The sequence below is a fragment of the Hippichthys cyanospilos genome, chromosome 10, assembly GCF_059441005.1.
Source record: "Hippichthys cyanospilos isolate Australia breed blue-spotted pipefish chromosome 10, RoL_Hcya_1.0, whole genome shotgun sequence".
Taxonomy (NCBI): Eukaryota; Metazoa; Chordata; class Actinopteri; order Syngnathiformes; family Syngnathidae; genus Hippichthys; species Hippichthys cyanospilos.
The window spans coordinates 15,802,474-15,818,607 of NC_142378.1; the positions used below are offsets into that span (position 1 = coordinate 15,802,474).

At 38.1% G+C, this 16,134-nt stretch overlaps 3 protein-coding genes across 3 annotated transcripts; 2 read left to right on the forward strand and 1 right to left on the reverse strand.

Moving 5' to 3' along the window:
• Nucleotides 1-1,691: 1,691 nt before the first annotated feature.
• ncbp2as2 (NCBP2 antisense 2 (head to head)) lies at nucleotides 1,692-2,743 on the reverse strand. Its single transcript, XM_088424834.1, has 2 exons — nucleotides 2,615-2,743; nucleotides 1,692-2,508 (listed from the first exon to the last, which is right to left on the reverse strand). The coding sequence occupies exon 2, from the start codon at nucleotides 2,411-2,413 to the stop codon at nucleotides 2,117-2,119; it is 297 nt and encodes a 98-aa protein (XP_088280960.1). The 5' UTR covers nucleotides 2,414-2,508; nucleotides 2,615-2,743; the 3' UTR covers nucleotides 1,692-2,116.
• Nucleotides 2,744-3,646: 903 nt separating this feature from the next.
• fkbp2 (FKBP prolyl isomerase 2) lies at nucleotides 3,647-5,983 on the forward strand. The gene is made up of 2 exons (XM_088425783.1): nucleotides 3,647-4,195; nucleotides 5,632-5,983. The coding sequence occupies exon 1, from the start codon at nucleotides 3,755-3,757 to the stop codon at nucleotides 4,169-4,171; it is 417 nt and encodes a 138-aa protein (XP_088281909.1). The 5' UTR covers nucleotides 3,647-3,754; the 3' UTR covers nucleotides 4,172-4,195; nucleotides 5,632-5,983.
• A 684-nt stretch (nucleotides 5,984-6,667) lies between these two features.
• Nucleotides 6,668-10,614, forward strand: ncbp2 (nuclear cap binding protein subunit 2). Its single transcript, XM_088425787.1, has 5 exons — nucleotides 6,668-6,788; nucleotides 7,964-8,050; nucleotides 8,202-8,296; nucleotides 8,405-8,543; nucleotides 10,191-10,614. The coding sequence occupies exons 1-5, from the start codon at nucleotides 6,714-6,716 to the stop codon at nucleotides 10,272-10,274; spliced, it is 480 nt and encodes a 159-aa protein (XP_088281913.1). The 5' UTR covers nucleotides 6,668-6,713; the 3' UTR covers nucleotides 10,275-10,614.
• Nucleotides 10,615-16,134: the final 5,520 nt, after the last annotated feature.

A 16,134-nucleotide genomic window follows, 5' to 3' on the forward strand; every position in this document is an offset into this window, starting at 1 on the left:
CTGGGAAAGGCATCAGCAAGCCAGCGACCCCAGTGACCTCAAATAAGCGGCTAGAGAAAATTGATTTGATTGGTTTTAAAATGTTCACAATAACTAGTCTCAAAACTCTGATTATTTTAATCAAATGAGATTTGCTCAGGGACTGTTTTTTTTAATATTCAATCAAATCTCATAACAAATGAAAATGTTAACTTTTACATAAAAATACAACATTTTAATGAAAAGCAGAGAGAAAATGATTAGGATTCTTTCTGGCCCTTTTTCCTGGAAATCTGGGATCTTTTCACGTTTAAATAATGCAATCACAGATACTCCCTTTATGATTTTTACATGTTTTCGCTCACCATTACTGTTAATGGCATGATATGACTTTCCAGCTATTTCGCTGAATTATCCGTCTCTGTTTGAAGCATTTCGTTCACAAGAAAACGTATGAGGGGAAATAAATCATGTAAAATAAAGTTTTGTTGACATTCACATAATTGCATTTTTATACATGGCAGAAAGTGGTACAGTAGTTGCCTTGCCTTGATTTAATGTCTTCCGTGTCCCTGCTGCTTCAAAAAAAAAAATCCAAGTGGAAACACTGCACAGTCATATTGAACTTTGATTTACCTCCAAAGCTGTGCACTAATTGAACATAATAAAGATTTAAGAGAAAGATTGGAAGTCGTGTACTGTAAAAACGATTATAACACATACTGAAAGACGGAATGTACCGTAATGAAATTCAGTTGAGTGTTTCTCAAGAGGAATACTGTATATTCCATGTTTCATTTTCGCATATTTGAAGAGCTGAGGCCGACTTGCCAAAAAACACCAGATCTTCCCCCAACTGTGCGGACATATCCCCACATGTACTGATGGAATGAGAATGTAGCTGAAATTTTTACTTTAGCTCAAATTTTCTGAGTAAAATCCCTCCATTTAGGGCAAGTCACCTAGTTTGTGAGATGACCTAATTAACATACAAGTTTCTCATTTTGAAACAAAAATATTGAAATAATTACGTTTTTCAACCAATCACATTAACATGATTACACACATACAGCATGAACAGTTTGGAGCACTGGTATCAATTTCAAGGCATGGAGACCAGATCAGGACCATTTATTTCATCACACGTGGGGCTCCTTGTTTTGATTTTTTTTTGTTTTGTTTTTTTGTTTTTTTGCAAAAGCTATTTATTTTAGTGTATAGTTTGTATTGAGATTTCAGTTGTTGTAAAGGTAACCTGTTTCCCCTAGATTTTTAGCAAATCTACTGACATGAATTGAACTGTTGTATAATATACTGCAATATTTGCTTTTGACTAATTTGCAGGATTTATGATTTCAATTTTGCTGTTAACGTATAAAGGTATTATTACATCAAACAGAAGGATTAGGTACGATGATGTGGTACTTTCACGCTATGTTGTTTTCAGTCAAAATGCCCCCCTGAGCAAAACCAGACCCATGATGTAGCTCCCAACAAAAATGACCAGAACACTCCAGGTTTGGTTTTCAACTGAACATAAATAAATGTAGTAACTTCATACATGAAGGGCACAGTTGAGATTTAGACGCCAACGCACATAATTGTGATTCTGGGGTAACGCATTACAGCCTTATTTAAGCTCTTAAGCGCCAAAGATCCTATCACGTTTGACCATCTGTGCATATACTGAAAATTGATGGACCACAAAACAATTTGAAAGATATTCATTTAATCTTCCCAGCAGTGAATCATCTCCATAGAATATATTTACTAGATTTGTGTTTTATATATTAAGTGATACCCGATTATAATAATAGCTTCATGTTAAAATGCCACATTGATTTGGCTGACGGGCGGAAAAAAAAGCTGTTCAGTTGGTGACCACCACACCACACCTCTCGTCACATGCATACATAAACAAGTATCTAGAGAGTGATGCAAGTTTGACATGACCGAATATTCCCAGGTACGTCATATTGTTCCATAATTGGAGGTCAGTTCGTTTTGAGGGGACTTTACATCACGTCCGAGTGGGCGCCAAAGGCACGCTTGCATCAAATGTCAGCACTGTTGAAAGACTTTACATTTAATTTCTCGTTTGATGCCATTCGGAATGTTCAGCATTCAATCGGAGGGGTTACTTTTTAACCTGTCGGGATCCATCCCTCCACCCTTCCTTAACTTCACTGACGAACGTTTGTTGGGTTCTCTTGAGTCGCCTGCCGACGTCCTCCACGCCGCGACCAGCTTCCTCTCGGACCTGTCGGAGCGTCTGGGAACGCAAGGCCCGCTGCGAAGCATCTCGACCAACTATCTGAGCCTTGGTGATGGCGTAGGCTGTGATCTGCGCAGCCCGGCGGATCGGACGAGACTCCGCCAGCTTCTCGACGACACGGAGGTTGTTGAGCAGAGACAGCAACATTCGCGACAACATGTTGTTGTTGTTGCTGTCACCTTTGCGCTGCTCGAGGGTGCTGGTTAATGGCGTAGATTAGCGTGGCAAGTAAAGCTTGAGTAGATCGCTTTACCCTGAAATAATTGCGATAATCAACGTTAGGTTGAGACGCAGATCAATTGGTGGACGACTCGTTTCTTCTAATCGATAGTTTGAATAAATCAAACGAAGGTGACCTACTTCACTTATAAAGATGTCGATGATCGCCCTCACTGTAGCACATAACAGGTAACGTGACTTTCGATACACTTCCGCTTCTTCTTCTTCTATTTTGTGTGAGCGTGTTAACGGTGGTTTCCGAACTGATTACTTCCATCTATCAATTACTAATGGTAACTGCTTTTGCTTATTAAGGATAAGCGGCTATAAAAATGGGTGACTGAATGTATTATACTGTATTAATAATAATTAAGATATTGATCAAGATGAAGACCGATTTTTAAACTTTCCGCAACGATAACAATGACTAGAAAAATTATCAACCGGGACGTGTTCAATAATAACAAAAGTGCGCTGAATAAGTCTGAATCATCTGGATTGGCAAAGTATGTACTGTAAAGGGAATTTCAAAAGTCTCTTCTAATAAACATTTTTTAATGTTTCTTTGGACTTGAAAGGTATTGAAATTTCAACAACTTCAACAATTGGGGAGGAAGAGTTTGTCTTACTTTAGGCCATGGACATAGAACGGACTGCAAAATCACATGAAAATAAGTTCTCTTCTCTGTTGTTGACTACAAGAATTCTACTTCAAAATTCTTAGTTTTAGTTCACTGCTTATTAGTGTAATCAATGGACTATTGTTTTTGCAACTATTACTGTCAATGCTGAGGATATTACGGCTAATTATACCTATTTTAACTGTATTATTTTGAAGCATTATTATTTTTCTCTTTCCTGAATTCTGATCTTGCTCTTGATGTCTTTTTTTCTGTATTTTTTTTCTCCTAACATCCTTGCTAATTACATGTAAATCTCCATGTAGCTTCCATGTTTTGTTTTTTTTTAAGTATGGCAGCGACTATCAATGGTCATTTTAATTTTAATTTAAAGTGACCCTTGAGTCCCTCCTCTTTTCTATGGTTGGCCCTCAACAAAAAAAAGTACGGACGTCCCTGCTTCAACGTCCGTAAGTCATTTAACTAGCAGAACAACTCCTATTCAAAAGATGGCGCTGTTTGTGAACAGCAGACCTCGTTGCAGAATTTTGCTACTTCCGTTTCCTCCATCACCAAACTCACAAGAGTTTACGTGCTGACTCAACTGTACGTTCAGCCTGCTCTAAGTAAAAAAAAAAAAAACAAATAAACAACTGCCGCCATGCGGGCGTTTCTTCTGTTAGCAGTGACGGCGTTGTCCCTCAGCCCGATGCTAGTGTGCGGGTCCGAGAAGAAGAAATTGCAGATCGGCATCAAGAAGCGAGTGGACAACTGCCCAATGAAGTCCCGCAATGGAGACGTGCTGAACATGCACTACACCGGCAAGCTGGAGGACGGAACCGAGTTTGACAGCAGCATTCCCCGCGAGCGCCCTTTCACATTCACCCTGGGAAGCGGCCAAGTTATTAAAGGTTGGGACCAGGGCCTGCTCGGCATGTGCGAGGGAGAAAAGAGGAAGCTGGTCATCCCCGCCGAGCTGGGCTACGGAGACCGGGGAGCGCCTCCCAAGATCCCCGGGGGAGCCACTTTGATTTTTGAAGTGGAGCTGCTCAGCATCGAAAGGAGATCCGACCTTTGATCATAGAGGTGTTCAAAGCTCTTGGTAAGTTATCCGGGGACCTTGCTCTCCTACGTTGTGTACGTTTCGGTACACGAGGTAGACGACGCTTATTGCCCTGTGATGCATACACTATAAATCTGAAAAAAAAATGTATTAAAGTAAAATTTGGGCAGATTCGGGCAATAGGGCGACGTTGTAGGACGTGACGGGACACAAAACTCGAAGCGGGACTGACTGCCAATCATCTTCGGAAGTAAAACAGGAAACGGAAATAAAGCGTTGTCTTTCAGATTAAAATGTGCTCATTTCAAAACAAGACATGAGTAAACATGACAAACAAAAGCGCCTGGAGAATTGATGACACATAATAAATCAAAACTTTATGCTCCTGAGTGTGAATAAGAATGGACTCAGACATTGGCTCAGTCTGCTAGGTTCTTTCATTGTAAATAATGCAGTAAGAGCCTCGTTTAGTTCCACTAACAGTTCAGAGATGAGTTCATTTAGATAACTCAGTGTGGTGGGTGGAAGTGATCAAATTTTGGCATAGGTCAGGTATTATAGTATTATTATTTTTGTTGTTTTGATATAGGCCTTCAGATCATTTGCAGTTTGGAGTTTCTCTTCCCTTGCTTTCCCCTCACAGTCTATTGGAGTTTGTAGTAGTGATTGTGAGATGAAGCTGCCAGAGGCATTTAAACACTTGAGCCATGGTTCTTGAATAGGGTTCATTATTACTCAAGACATTCTCTCCATACAGACTACTTAAACATCCTGCGGAGTACCCTTTCATCAATGTTTTACATATTGTGCTTTTATGTATGTTTTTATTGATAGTTACTATTACTTGCACTTGAAGTGTTTGAAATTACAGGAGATAGTTTCCCTAGCTTGTTGTATGGTGTACATTGATAATTAATGTCATCATTCTTCTTTTTCTTGACAAACACTTCTGATGTTGTTTACGGTTCAGGAGTCAGTGGAGACAGCTTTACCGCAGAGGGAAAGGGGAAGGGTTCTCAACCAGTATCGTGATCTATGAGAGATGACGTTATAGATCATTGACACTAATTTGGTGAATAAAATCCTTAACTTGTTAAATTCTCTATGATTACTGTCGTTGCACCAAAAATGCTATTTGACTGTTATGAAGTGAGGTGATTTACAGTAAAGATTTCTGTTTTTTTCACCCTGAATTTAAAACAAGTTGCAATCATTTTAAATACGTTGTTTATTCATGTATTTATGTATAAAAAAAACAATTACGAACATGAAAAAAGCTTCCAATTATATTGTAACCATAAAATGTAGACTTTGACTTATTTTTGACACATCGTATGTAACCTTTTACTCTGTATCCATAAAATGTAGACTGACTCATTTTTGAAGTCTTGTATGTAACCTGTAACTTTGACATGCAATTTCTAATAATCAGCACATTGTTCAGTAACCTTTTTGTATGTTCTTTTAATTTCCAGGATATGCTTCCTATGCTTGGAGAGCACACCTTACATCCATGGAGACACCGTGACAAATTTGGGATGGAATTTAGGACTGTGCTCTGTTTGACTGGATCAAGGTTGTTAAGAACTGATTCTTGATAATAATAATAATAATAATGATGATGATATGGGGAAAAACGCAGTTGCATTCCAATTTGACATTTTGTATTCTCCTATTAGCAGGAATATTTGTCTGTTTTTTTGTTGTTGTTATGTTTTTAAACAAGTTAGGCAGATAATTCCTCCTGTGATAATGAGCAAAAAGTCACACCAGCTGTTGTTGACTATTTGTAAACCTATAATAAAAAATCTATTTGGAAAAACATGACGGGTTTTGTCTAATTGTAAAAACATTTATAAGTAACATTTTTTCATGTTTACTAATGCACAACTCGTTGAACACAACAAAGATTAAGTAAGGTTCAACCAGTCACATGTTGTTTCCAGTGAAGCATCAGTTCATATGATCACAGATTTATGATCTTCGAGCTATAGCTATAATCGTCAACCTGTGTGTGTGTGTGTGTGTGTGTGTGTGTGTGTGTGTGTGTGTGTGTGTGTGTGTGTGTGTGTGTGTGTGTGTGTGTGTGACATTGCTGCATTACTGGCCAGGATATCAACAATGATGATCTATGATTAGATTGTTTGATGATTACAGACAACAAGCATCATCTTGTGATCGAAGATCGACAAATAAAAGAATTCTATTTTTAAGAGTCAAATTCAAAAGATGTGAGAACCGTGGTAACTGAGCGTGTCACTCCCACTACTCAAGTCCTCGAGGGCCGGTATCCTGCACGTTTTAGTGTTTTCCTGATTCAAATAATTATCTTACTAACGAGCTCTGATGGAACTTGAAAATGATCCTAATCAGGTGTGGTAGAGCGAGAGCGCGCTCGAAAACAAGCAGGAACTAGACCGGAGATATACACTTGTGCAGATGATAAACACACATCAGCGCGTTCAGTAGCGCGAGTTGTTGCACACGGACATATTTAAAGTCGGACTGTCTTACCGGAAGCAGAAAAGGCACTGGCGCCTATTGTTTGGCTCCCACAATGTCTGTGAAATTAAATGCGCTGAATAGCGATTCTTACACCGATATCGGTGCATACAGAGACCAACATTTCAAGGTAAGAACGCAAAATATTTCATGGCCAATACAATACGGAACTGACCAATTGCATGCTAAATTAAATACAATGTTCTACAGATGTCGCTTGTCCACTCATTGGCGTTCCAACTTGCTAACCGGTTAAAGAATAGCTGTTTCTCAATTACGTCCTCGTGACTTGTGTCATCAGTCGCCGAAGTTTCAAATGAAAAGAAACAAAGAATGCAAGGAATAATAAGATGTTGACTTGTCAGCTAACTTGAGCCCCTGATTTAAAATGGGATTTACCTCGGTGCAGAATCGTGGAGGAATCGTGTGCATCACGTTATCATAACCATCAACAATGAAATAAAGCAAAGCCCGTTAGGGAAAAAAAAAATATTGCGAATTGGCAACCTAGCTTCACGATACTGATACAATGTTTTCTGAATAGTCAATGCAAACAGTGAAGGTGCATGGATCCTAGCGTTAAACACGTTTTTAGATGTGTCTTTACCAGCGACAACGTTAGATGGTTGCCCCCTGGATTCTTGGCTGTTTTCTTTATTATAAGTCCATGGGAGCAGTTTTATTTTGTCATAACAACACGATCATACCCGGTTCAAGTTGGTGCTTCCTTGGAACCAGGTACAAGTTTAAATTTTACACAATAGAATGCACGCCAATTGGTTGTCGAGTGGTCAAAGCTTCTGCACTAAAGTTGTCACACGACTTATGTGCATCGTTGGGTCAAGTATAGCTCTCACTACCTCCTGTTTAATTATTATAATTCTAAAATTATTCTTACAGTGTTCACATTTTTTTGCAGCAGATACAAAGTAGAAAAGAAGCGGCAATGTTTTCCGGGTTTATTCAGAGGCTTAGTGCATACAGTTGAATAAACTTGATGAATCTGTATGAAAAATCTGCAGACAGAAAATGAGTATGAACTGACAGTGCCTCATTGGCCACAGCTTGATAGGGACAATTTATCTGGAACCAGTTGAACCATAACATCAGAATATTGCATTGCTATGTCATGAATTTTCTAGACTAGGTATTGAAGGCAGGTAATATTTATCATATCGTTATTCATCGCTGCTATTAAAGGACTGTTCAATATGAAAATGGAAGGACTGAATTTGTTTTGACTCTGGATTATGAGTCAATTTGATATGGGAACTGATTATTGTGGATATTTTCTTGCGTATACAGGGTAAGTGTCATATACAAGAGAAGTTGCTGAAGACAAGCCACACTTTATATGTGGGAAACCTCTCCTTTTACACCACAGAGGAGCAGGTAAGAGAGGTTTATCTGTTTGTTTTTTTTCTTTGTTTTTTCATTTGCCTGTCTTATTAATTAAAAAACATTACATGTTACATGTGTTACACCTTTTCAAAATAGCTTGTGCAAATATATTTGCAACACTTGTCTGTTCTCTGTTGAGCAGGTTCACGAGCTCTTTTCTAAAAGTGGAGATGTAAAGCGAATCATCATTGGTCTGGATAAAGTCAAAAAGACGGCCTGCGGCTTCTGCTTTGTCGAGTATCCTTTCAACAGATGCAGAGGCACATCTCTGAAAGGACTGAAGTACTGTCATGCACACAAAATGCCCAAAGAGTGCGCAACGTAACTTAACCCTGGCTCGTGAAGATATTATACAAGGGCAGATGCGGAACATGCTATGCGCTTCATAAATGGCACACGTCTTGATGACCGTATGATCAGGACAGACTGGGACACTGGCTTTAAGGAGGGAAGACAGTATGGGCGAGGCAAGTCTGGAGGACAGGTAAATGAATCCATTAGTAGTTTAAGCACTTTTGCAAAAATGCTGTTCTCCATTGGGGTTGGAGGCTTAAAAACATATTTGCTGCTCAATTGTTGACAGCAACCCAACCCCCAAAACAAAAAAGGTCATGAAATTTAGAAAATATGCCCACACATTTTAAGCTTTCCACAGTTACATTTATGCATATAAATACAGTGGATCCCTGTGTTACAGCGTCCCTGGCTTACTTTTTTTTCATGTTGCGATGTGGAATACTGATTTTTTTCGTCCCCTCTTTAAGGTATTTTCCCGGCTTTGTGGCATAAACAACTGTCATGACCCTAGAGGGTTGGCTGCATTTGTGTTGTTTTATCTCCATCTGCAGGCGTTTTTAGGAAATTGCACTTACTTTCTGTTGCCGTCGCATGACTGAGATGCTGGTCTGCTATTGGTCGGGTTCACTTGTTTCAAAATGGCGGAATGGTAAAGCTTTGTTCTATTGCGAGTGGTTACAAAACCTTATTTATAGTGCATTTTACTGCTTAATTCAAAATTGAAAGAGTTAACCATGGGTCCCAAGATTGCTAGTGATGTTAAAGAGAGAGGTAAGATTATTTATATGGAAACAAAGCTGGAGATAATCAAGAAATACGAAGCTGGCCTAGCCTAGGCCACCCTTACTAGTGAATATGGGCATAACAAGCGCCACTCAAAGGTAAATATATTCTTTCTATATTTTTTATTTCTGATGTTTTCTGATTGTATGCATGTGTATTATATATACACGTAGCACTTAGTATACTATTTTGGTCCCATTTTTTAATATGTACGTATAACCAATTTTGATGTTTTTACCTGGGGTTCTAAACGCCTTCGCCGTTTAACATAGGTTTGAATTGCCCGCCATACGGTTAATCCGCCTTACGAGCCCAACCGCGGAACAGATTCATCTCGTAACACGGGACCCACTGTAACGGAATCTTACCTTTGGCACATTATCGATTCTATTTTCTTGGGTGCCTGCATTTCTAACCAGACGGTGAAACTTGTTGTTCACTGAAACCCCGCCTCTCACCTTGAGGCTGCCGCACCCCTTCATTACATCATCGACAGCGCACACATTAACACCTGTTCCTCCTATCCAATCGGTTCCCTCAGAAATCACTACTCACGAAACCAGTTCCGCCCAAGGGTGAATTATAAACTACAACTTTGATTGTTCGACTATGTGCCCCCCAAAACACATAACTGTGAGTGGCTTGCATTTGCTCTGGATGACTTTGTTTTTCTCCCCTCATAAGGTCTCAAGACTGATTGCAGCGATAGCAAATAGAACAGAACTTTAACTACAATTTACTTTGATCATTTATCATCGTAAATTAAATTAATTACATATTACAGTGAAATACTTTTATTAATGTTTTATTCATATTTTATTCATGTTTTGTTCACCTTTTTTTTTAAACTTTAAAAAAAATAATAATTCGTGCACACAATTTTGTTCAAACTTTTCAGCCTGTAAAAGGCTTTGTTTGTATTCATGCAATACATTTGTTCATAAATAAGAATATTGAATGAACTGAAGGCATTTTCCTCAAGTTTCCCTGATTTTTTTTTTGATTTTTTTTTTTTTTTTTTAATTTTTCTATTTCTCCCCTTCCTGTGTAGGTTAGGGATGAATACAGGCAGGACTATGACCCAGCCAGAGGCGGTTATGGAAAACTGGCTCAACAGCACAGGGGGCCTCAGTAGTTTTTAAATATCTTGATGCTCCATGGATCATTTCCCCTGGATACAGCCACAAAGATCATCACCATGAACAAATCAAGGTTTTCATTATTTCTGATGTAGAGTGCTATTAACTCATTCAATTCCAAATACACTATGAATTCTTATGTCTTTTCAGAGTCCAAACATTCAACGTTTTGTTACAATGTAAGGCTTAGGAAGAGTCTATAACTGGCAACCCCCCCCCCCCCCCCCCCCACACACACACACACACACACACACACACACACACACACCTGGATGGAAATGACCCAACTTGTGTATACTTTTTTTTTTTTTTAATAAAAAATAACTTTCTACCTGAGGCCTATTGATTCATTTTGTGTACATGTATGTTTGACTTGTTTGTCTTTAGAAGAGACCTCGATCAAATCACATTTTTATGAAGTTTGGTGGAGCTGTAATAACATGCTCTCTCTGATAGTGTCAATCAAACATAGCAGCAAATGTAACCTGATATTTTTAACGTTCTCAGTCGCTGTGTATTTTCTGAAATATACACAAGAGGGCACAAGATGATAACTGGACGACCACACAGATTCAAGCAAGGTTACTGATATAAATTTTACTGCCACTGAACGTTTAAACCCAAGAACGCTCGATTATTTGGGGGTTCAAAATTGCTCTTCAGTTCGCTTTCCTAGATCTTCACTGCAAATTTCATCAGCGGCCGCTAACTCTTCCACTTGCAATCATTGTCCATTTAATTAAAATAACCCATTATCCAATTTGATAAAATTATGGCGTGAGGGTGTGCAGGGGGAAATTTAGTTGTATTCCGTTTAAACTGATTTTCCGTTCCTTTTATCTTTAACTTAACATTCAACACGAATTAAATCGCCATGCTGCACTCCACCACGTATCCGAAAATGCCTAAGGAGGTTCACCTTCAAATACTTTTTGCTCAACTTTTGTATTTGCAAAACCTGGAGCAAATGATGTATTTGGTGCGTAGTCCAGGAGGGGTTGATGTGCAGCAAGTGTAGCTCAGGAAGAAATAAATAATAAAATAAAGATGTTAAAGGAAAATGGAACATGAAAAATAGTGTTATTCGAAATTGACAAACTGATCTTAAGTATGCTTACTCAAAATAATTAACTGACAATGACAGGAAAATAGGCAATTTTAAGTACATGGCTTGATGGGTTCAAAATTTTTTGTTGGTTAGTGGTCCAAATCTAGAAAAAGAAATACGCTTTACAGGGCAGACATTACTTGAGGAAAAAAAGTTATAATAAGAATCAAAACATGAAAACCTCAGCTCGAATGTAAATTAATTTGATCGGGTAAATAAATAATCAGTGGTATTGTTAAAACATGAATTCATACAGCCATACAGCCACCCATATGTGGGTGTACAGATAGTAGAAGTATATCTTTCACCATATCCCTTCCAAGTACCAAACATAAAATGAGCAAAATTATCTTGTAAGGAGCCATTGTCGATATATAAATGGCAATGGATAAGTTAAAGCTTGATGAACCTAAAATGAATTTTACATTTACATGAAAACAAAACAAAACAAAAAAACATAGGAGTCATGGGGGAAATTGACAATGTGGAATTAATAGGGTTTGTGTAATTACATTTTGGTATGTCTTAATAGTTCCTAAACTCTGCTGGAAACCTGTGTGGTGAAGCATCATCATCTAATCGCCAGAACATGCATTTTCTATTTTATAATGTATGGTTATCTATGGTCACTAATTGTATACAACTGAGTTTGTCACAGTTTTACTTGCATGTTAACAAAAATATTATGTTGAAACAAAGCTGGAGAATATGGTTCCATTAATATGCATTCGATAATAATTCACATTATGAACTGTCACCTTTATGAACACTATCCAACTTGCTCCCTTAAGATGTGGCGACTTCATTGTGTGGGAAGTTCAACACATTTGTTACCAAATTGTTGTTTGCTAAGATATTATGAGATGCACCAAAGAAACATAATAATCTTCACAGTAACATCATCTTTTGTCTCAAAATCTGCCATCCAGTCTTTAGAAGGGAGAATTAAATGTTGCCCAGAATGACTAATATCCTGACTTAATATACAGTGGATAGATTTGAAAGTACAGGGGAATCTTCAAACAAGAATAATTCAATAACCCTGTGCGATGTTCAACAGGTTGCTATCATACAAACTTAATTAACAAGCAACGTTCTAACCGCAGTCGTCAAGCTTTAGCCAATCTCTCTTGACTGTTAGGACAAGGCAAAGTGCACACTTTATGAAAGACAACATCTTTATTAAAAACAGTTAAGATAGAAAATAGAATTTACGCAAATGATGCAGAGTGACTGAGCACACACAATGAAGAAATATTATTAAAACCCCAAAAATAACAAAACATGCTTAAATCAATCGTTGAGAATTATTTCTCACAGAAAAGGTGGGCTGTCTTTTGAGGCTTTTCACCACAGACTTTTCCTATTATAAGATGGTGTTGAATATTCCAGAAATTATTTATGAATTTGGGGACTAAGAAAGTTTTGTGTCCCCAGGCAATCACCTATTGTTTTTTTCTTTTTTTTTCCCCACTTCTGGTACAGCGGGGTATAAAATAGCTCATCTTGTGTTTCCTGTTCCCTCTTCTGCCATCTCAGTCGAGAAGTTAGGGAAGGTTAAAACATCTAAAGAGGAAATTACAGGGCAATGGCCTTAGGCAGTATCACATCTATTAGGAGCAAATGAGATGATGCCTCATTACTGATGGTAATTTGAATTAATTTCCTATGATAGTTTTGGATCCTTCAAGTGATGATGCACATTGTAAACCATTATGACTCCAAATAGCGCTGTAATACAGGAGACAATTTCAATCCTTCAAGCGCCAAAGCAACAAAATTGCAGCAAGCTACAACCAAATAGAGATATAAAAATTGAAAGTTTTATTGAATAAAAAACTGTGCCGCCATAATGTTTAAAACCACAGGAGCCTACTCAATAGCTCAATAATTATGGTATGATGCTGCAAATGACAGCGCAATTAACCCTCATGTTATGTTTGTTTGCACGGAACAGCAATAATGTCCCTGAGTCAATATGACCCGGAGGAGTGTGTATTTATCCAAAAGTGCCGGAAACTCAGATTTTTCTCTCAAATGTTCAAAAAGACGACCCCTTATCTGACACAGCTGCAGGCCAATGTATAGTATTCTTGCAGGTTTTTGGCACTCACCTCGCTCCTGTTGGGAGTCGATGACCCTAATAATTTAGTTCATGCTTCACTGTACTTTCAATACCCCACGGCTGTCTGACTGAGTCACCTCAGCCTCCACGCTCAACTTGTGGCATGATACATTCAGTAAGTTGCTCCTACTTACTGAACATCAATGTCAGCTGGATCACACATTTCAGAGGGTTGCGCTTTCATTAGCATGGAGTTCAGGTTTTGTAATGACTATTAAAAGGTTGACTCCAATATTTTAACCGGCTTTAACCACCCTTATCACGGTCTAATTGGACAAAAGTAATTTAAGACTTGAGGCACATACACAGTATTTGTATTTGTCTTAGATGAAAGATATCGTCCATGCATCATTCATTGAGACCACCAAAACTCACAGGTGAAAAAAAAGCTACATAGATCGACCGCTTTTTCAGAGATGAATGTCAAAAGTTTCCTTTTTCTAAATGATTGCGTAGCACTTCAAAGTGTTTTGTGCAGCTTGGCATCATATGTTGCTCTGCTGGCTTTTGAACTAACAACCCGGAAGAAAAAAAGTATTCCTTTCAACACGCTCATTTTTGTTTGCACGTCTTCACTGTGGCTGTGCACATGTGTGTGGACATGTGTTTATATTAAGGCCAAGGGTCTGAGGTTACAAAAAAAATTGCAACAGGGCCACTGATGCTATGGAATTGGATGTTATGTTATTGTCGCTGAAATGTATTCTGCCCTTTTGCTTTTGAACAAATCCAATTGTAATAAAAATACACTTAATATATTTAATATTTATTTAAAGTCATTTTACTACCATAGACCTTCATCATTTACACAATTCAGTCCTAGGCAACCAAACTACCGCATTTTCCGCACCATAAGGCACACCTAAAAGCCTTATTTTTTTAAAAAAAACTGATGGTGCACCTTATAATCAGGTGCGCCTTATGTATGGATCAAGATTGAGATTGGGATTTGTAGATGGGGAATGAACTGATAAAGTAAGATTTACCTGTTTCTTTTGTGTGTTTACAGTTGAACAAGGTTGGTCATATTGACATTGAGTTATTATGCTATTGAGAGTTTAGAGTTATTATTTGAGTTATTATTGTTATTACTTTGAGTATTACTATATTGTGATTGAAAAAAGTTTTAAAATATGTCATTAATTGAGGGTGCGTCTTATATTTTGGTGCGTCTTATATATGGAAAAAGTTTTAAAATTTGTCATTAATTGAGGGTGCGCCTTATAATCCAGTGCACCTTATAGTGCGGAAAATACGGTAATTTGTACATTTGTGAGTTACTTTATGAGTTTGATGTCCAAAATGAGAGGACTGCCTTTATCAAAACACAAAGAGCCCTTTAATACATGCCTTTCCTGGCCTGTTTTTTTTTTTTTTGTGTTGTTTACATTGTCCGTGAACAAACAAATTCACACTAATGATGCACAGAATAAAATGTATTACAGCTTGTATCACACTGACCAACCGCCTACTGTAGTTTTATTTACTGTAGCACTTGCTGTCTAGTGACGTGCTCACCTTGGCTTATTCAGATATCAACAAGTGAACACTGACAATTAACAGACAAGAACCAATTATATGTCGGTTAAGTATATCAAAAGTGTTTAAAAATGAGAACCAGGCTTTTTTTTATTTTTGCTTGGTAAATAATGAGAGAAACACCTCTGGAATTCTTACATTAAATTCCAAAGTACTGTATTTTTAAATCAATGCAGCTGTTGTGAATACAGAAAATAAATATGCCCCCAGAACCTTACAATATTTGAAAGAACTTCTCACCCAGTGGCTTTTTCTGATTGCAACATATGCCAGTGGGTGAATTGCAGCTCTCTTTACAGGGCAGTCAGTCTCACATGGCTCTAAAAGAAGTAGTCCTGAATATGAAAGATTAATGCAAGTGGGCATGTTGAGGTCTTCCAGGAGCTGGCAGCATTGGAGACACCACATATTTTCCAGCCAAATGACCTGCCCAAAGCTCCAGGAATCCGGCAGCAGATGTTGTGATATAAAGTCGGAGGAAGAGAACATTGATCACTTGGCTGACTGCATTTGGTTTGCAAAACAGATGGGAAAGAAATGGGCAAGCAGAGTAGGCTCAGCAACAGCTACAAGATTTTGATATCCTTTGGAAGCAAATGGAACCATTTTCACTGTTTGAATAGGGTACACTGCCAGGTATGATGCTGCAGCCCCTCGTTCCTTGTAACTGCCAAATGATTTTCCGTAGCAGGATGTGAACACACAGGGAATATCATGTTTAATAGATGGTTTGCGCACAATTTAAAGTTAGATGCAACTGTGAATAGCTCAGGACAGTTTGCACTTATCCCACTGGATGACCAAAAGCACCTCCAACTCCAGTGATAGGCTCCACTCGCCGTTAAATGTGGCAAGAAAATTGATTATTTCTTATCTGCTCATAAATGGTTATGCTTAACACTGAAATGTATATCACCCCTTCCCTATCAAGATCTATATTGTACTCTAAAGTAAATGCGGAAAATATTGTGTATTTTAAGTCTAAGCATGAATACAACTGTTGCTAGATCATCCATCCATCCATCCATCCATCCATCCATCCATCTCCTATAACAGCCTCTTCTCACTAAGATTGCTGGCTGGC

Bases quoted from the DNA above. Each gene is read 5' to 3' on its own strand.
- ncbp2as2 (XM_088424834.1), bottom strand. From the start codon at position 2,413: ATGTTGTCGCGAATGTTGCTGTCTCTGCTCAACAACCTCCGTGTCGTC.
- fkbp2 (XM_088425783.1), top strand. From the start codon at position 3,755: ATGCGGGCGTTTCTTCTGTTAGCAGTGACGGCGTTGTCCCTCAGCCCG.
- ncbp2 (XM_088425787.1), top strand. From the start codon at position 6,714: ATGTCTGTGAAATTAAATGCGCTGAATAGCGATTCTTACACCGATATC. The intron at 8,051-8,201 runs GTAAGAGAGGTT...TCTGTTGAGCAG, and splicing joins TTTACACCACAGAGGAGCAG to GTTCACGAGCTCTTTTCTAA. The intron at 8,544-10,190 runs GTAAATGAATCC...CTTCCTGTGTAG, and splicing joins GAGGCAAGTCTGGAGGACAG to GTTAGGGATGAATACAGGCA.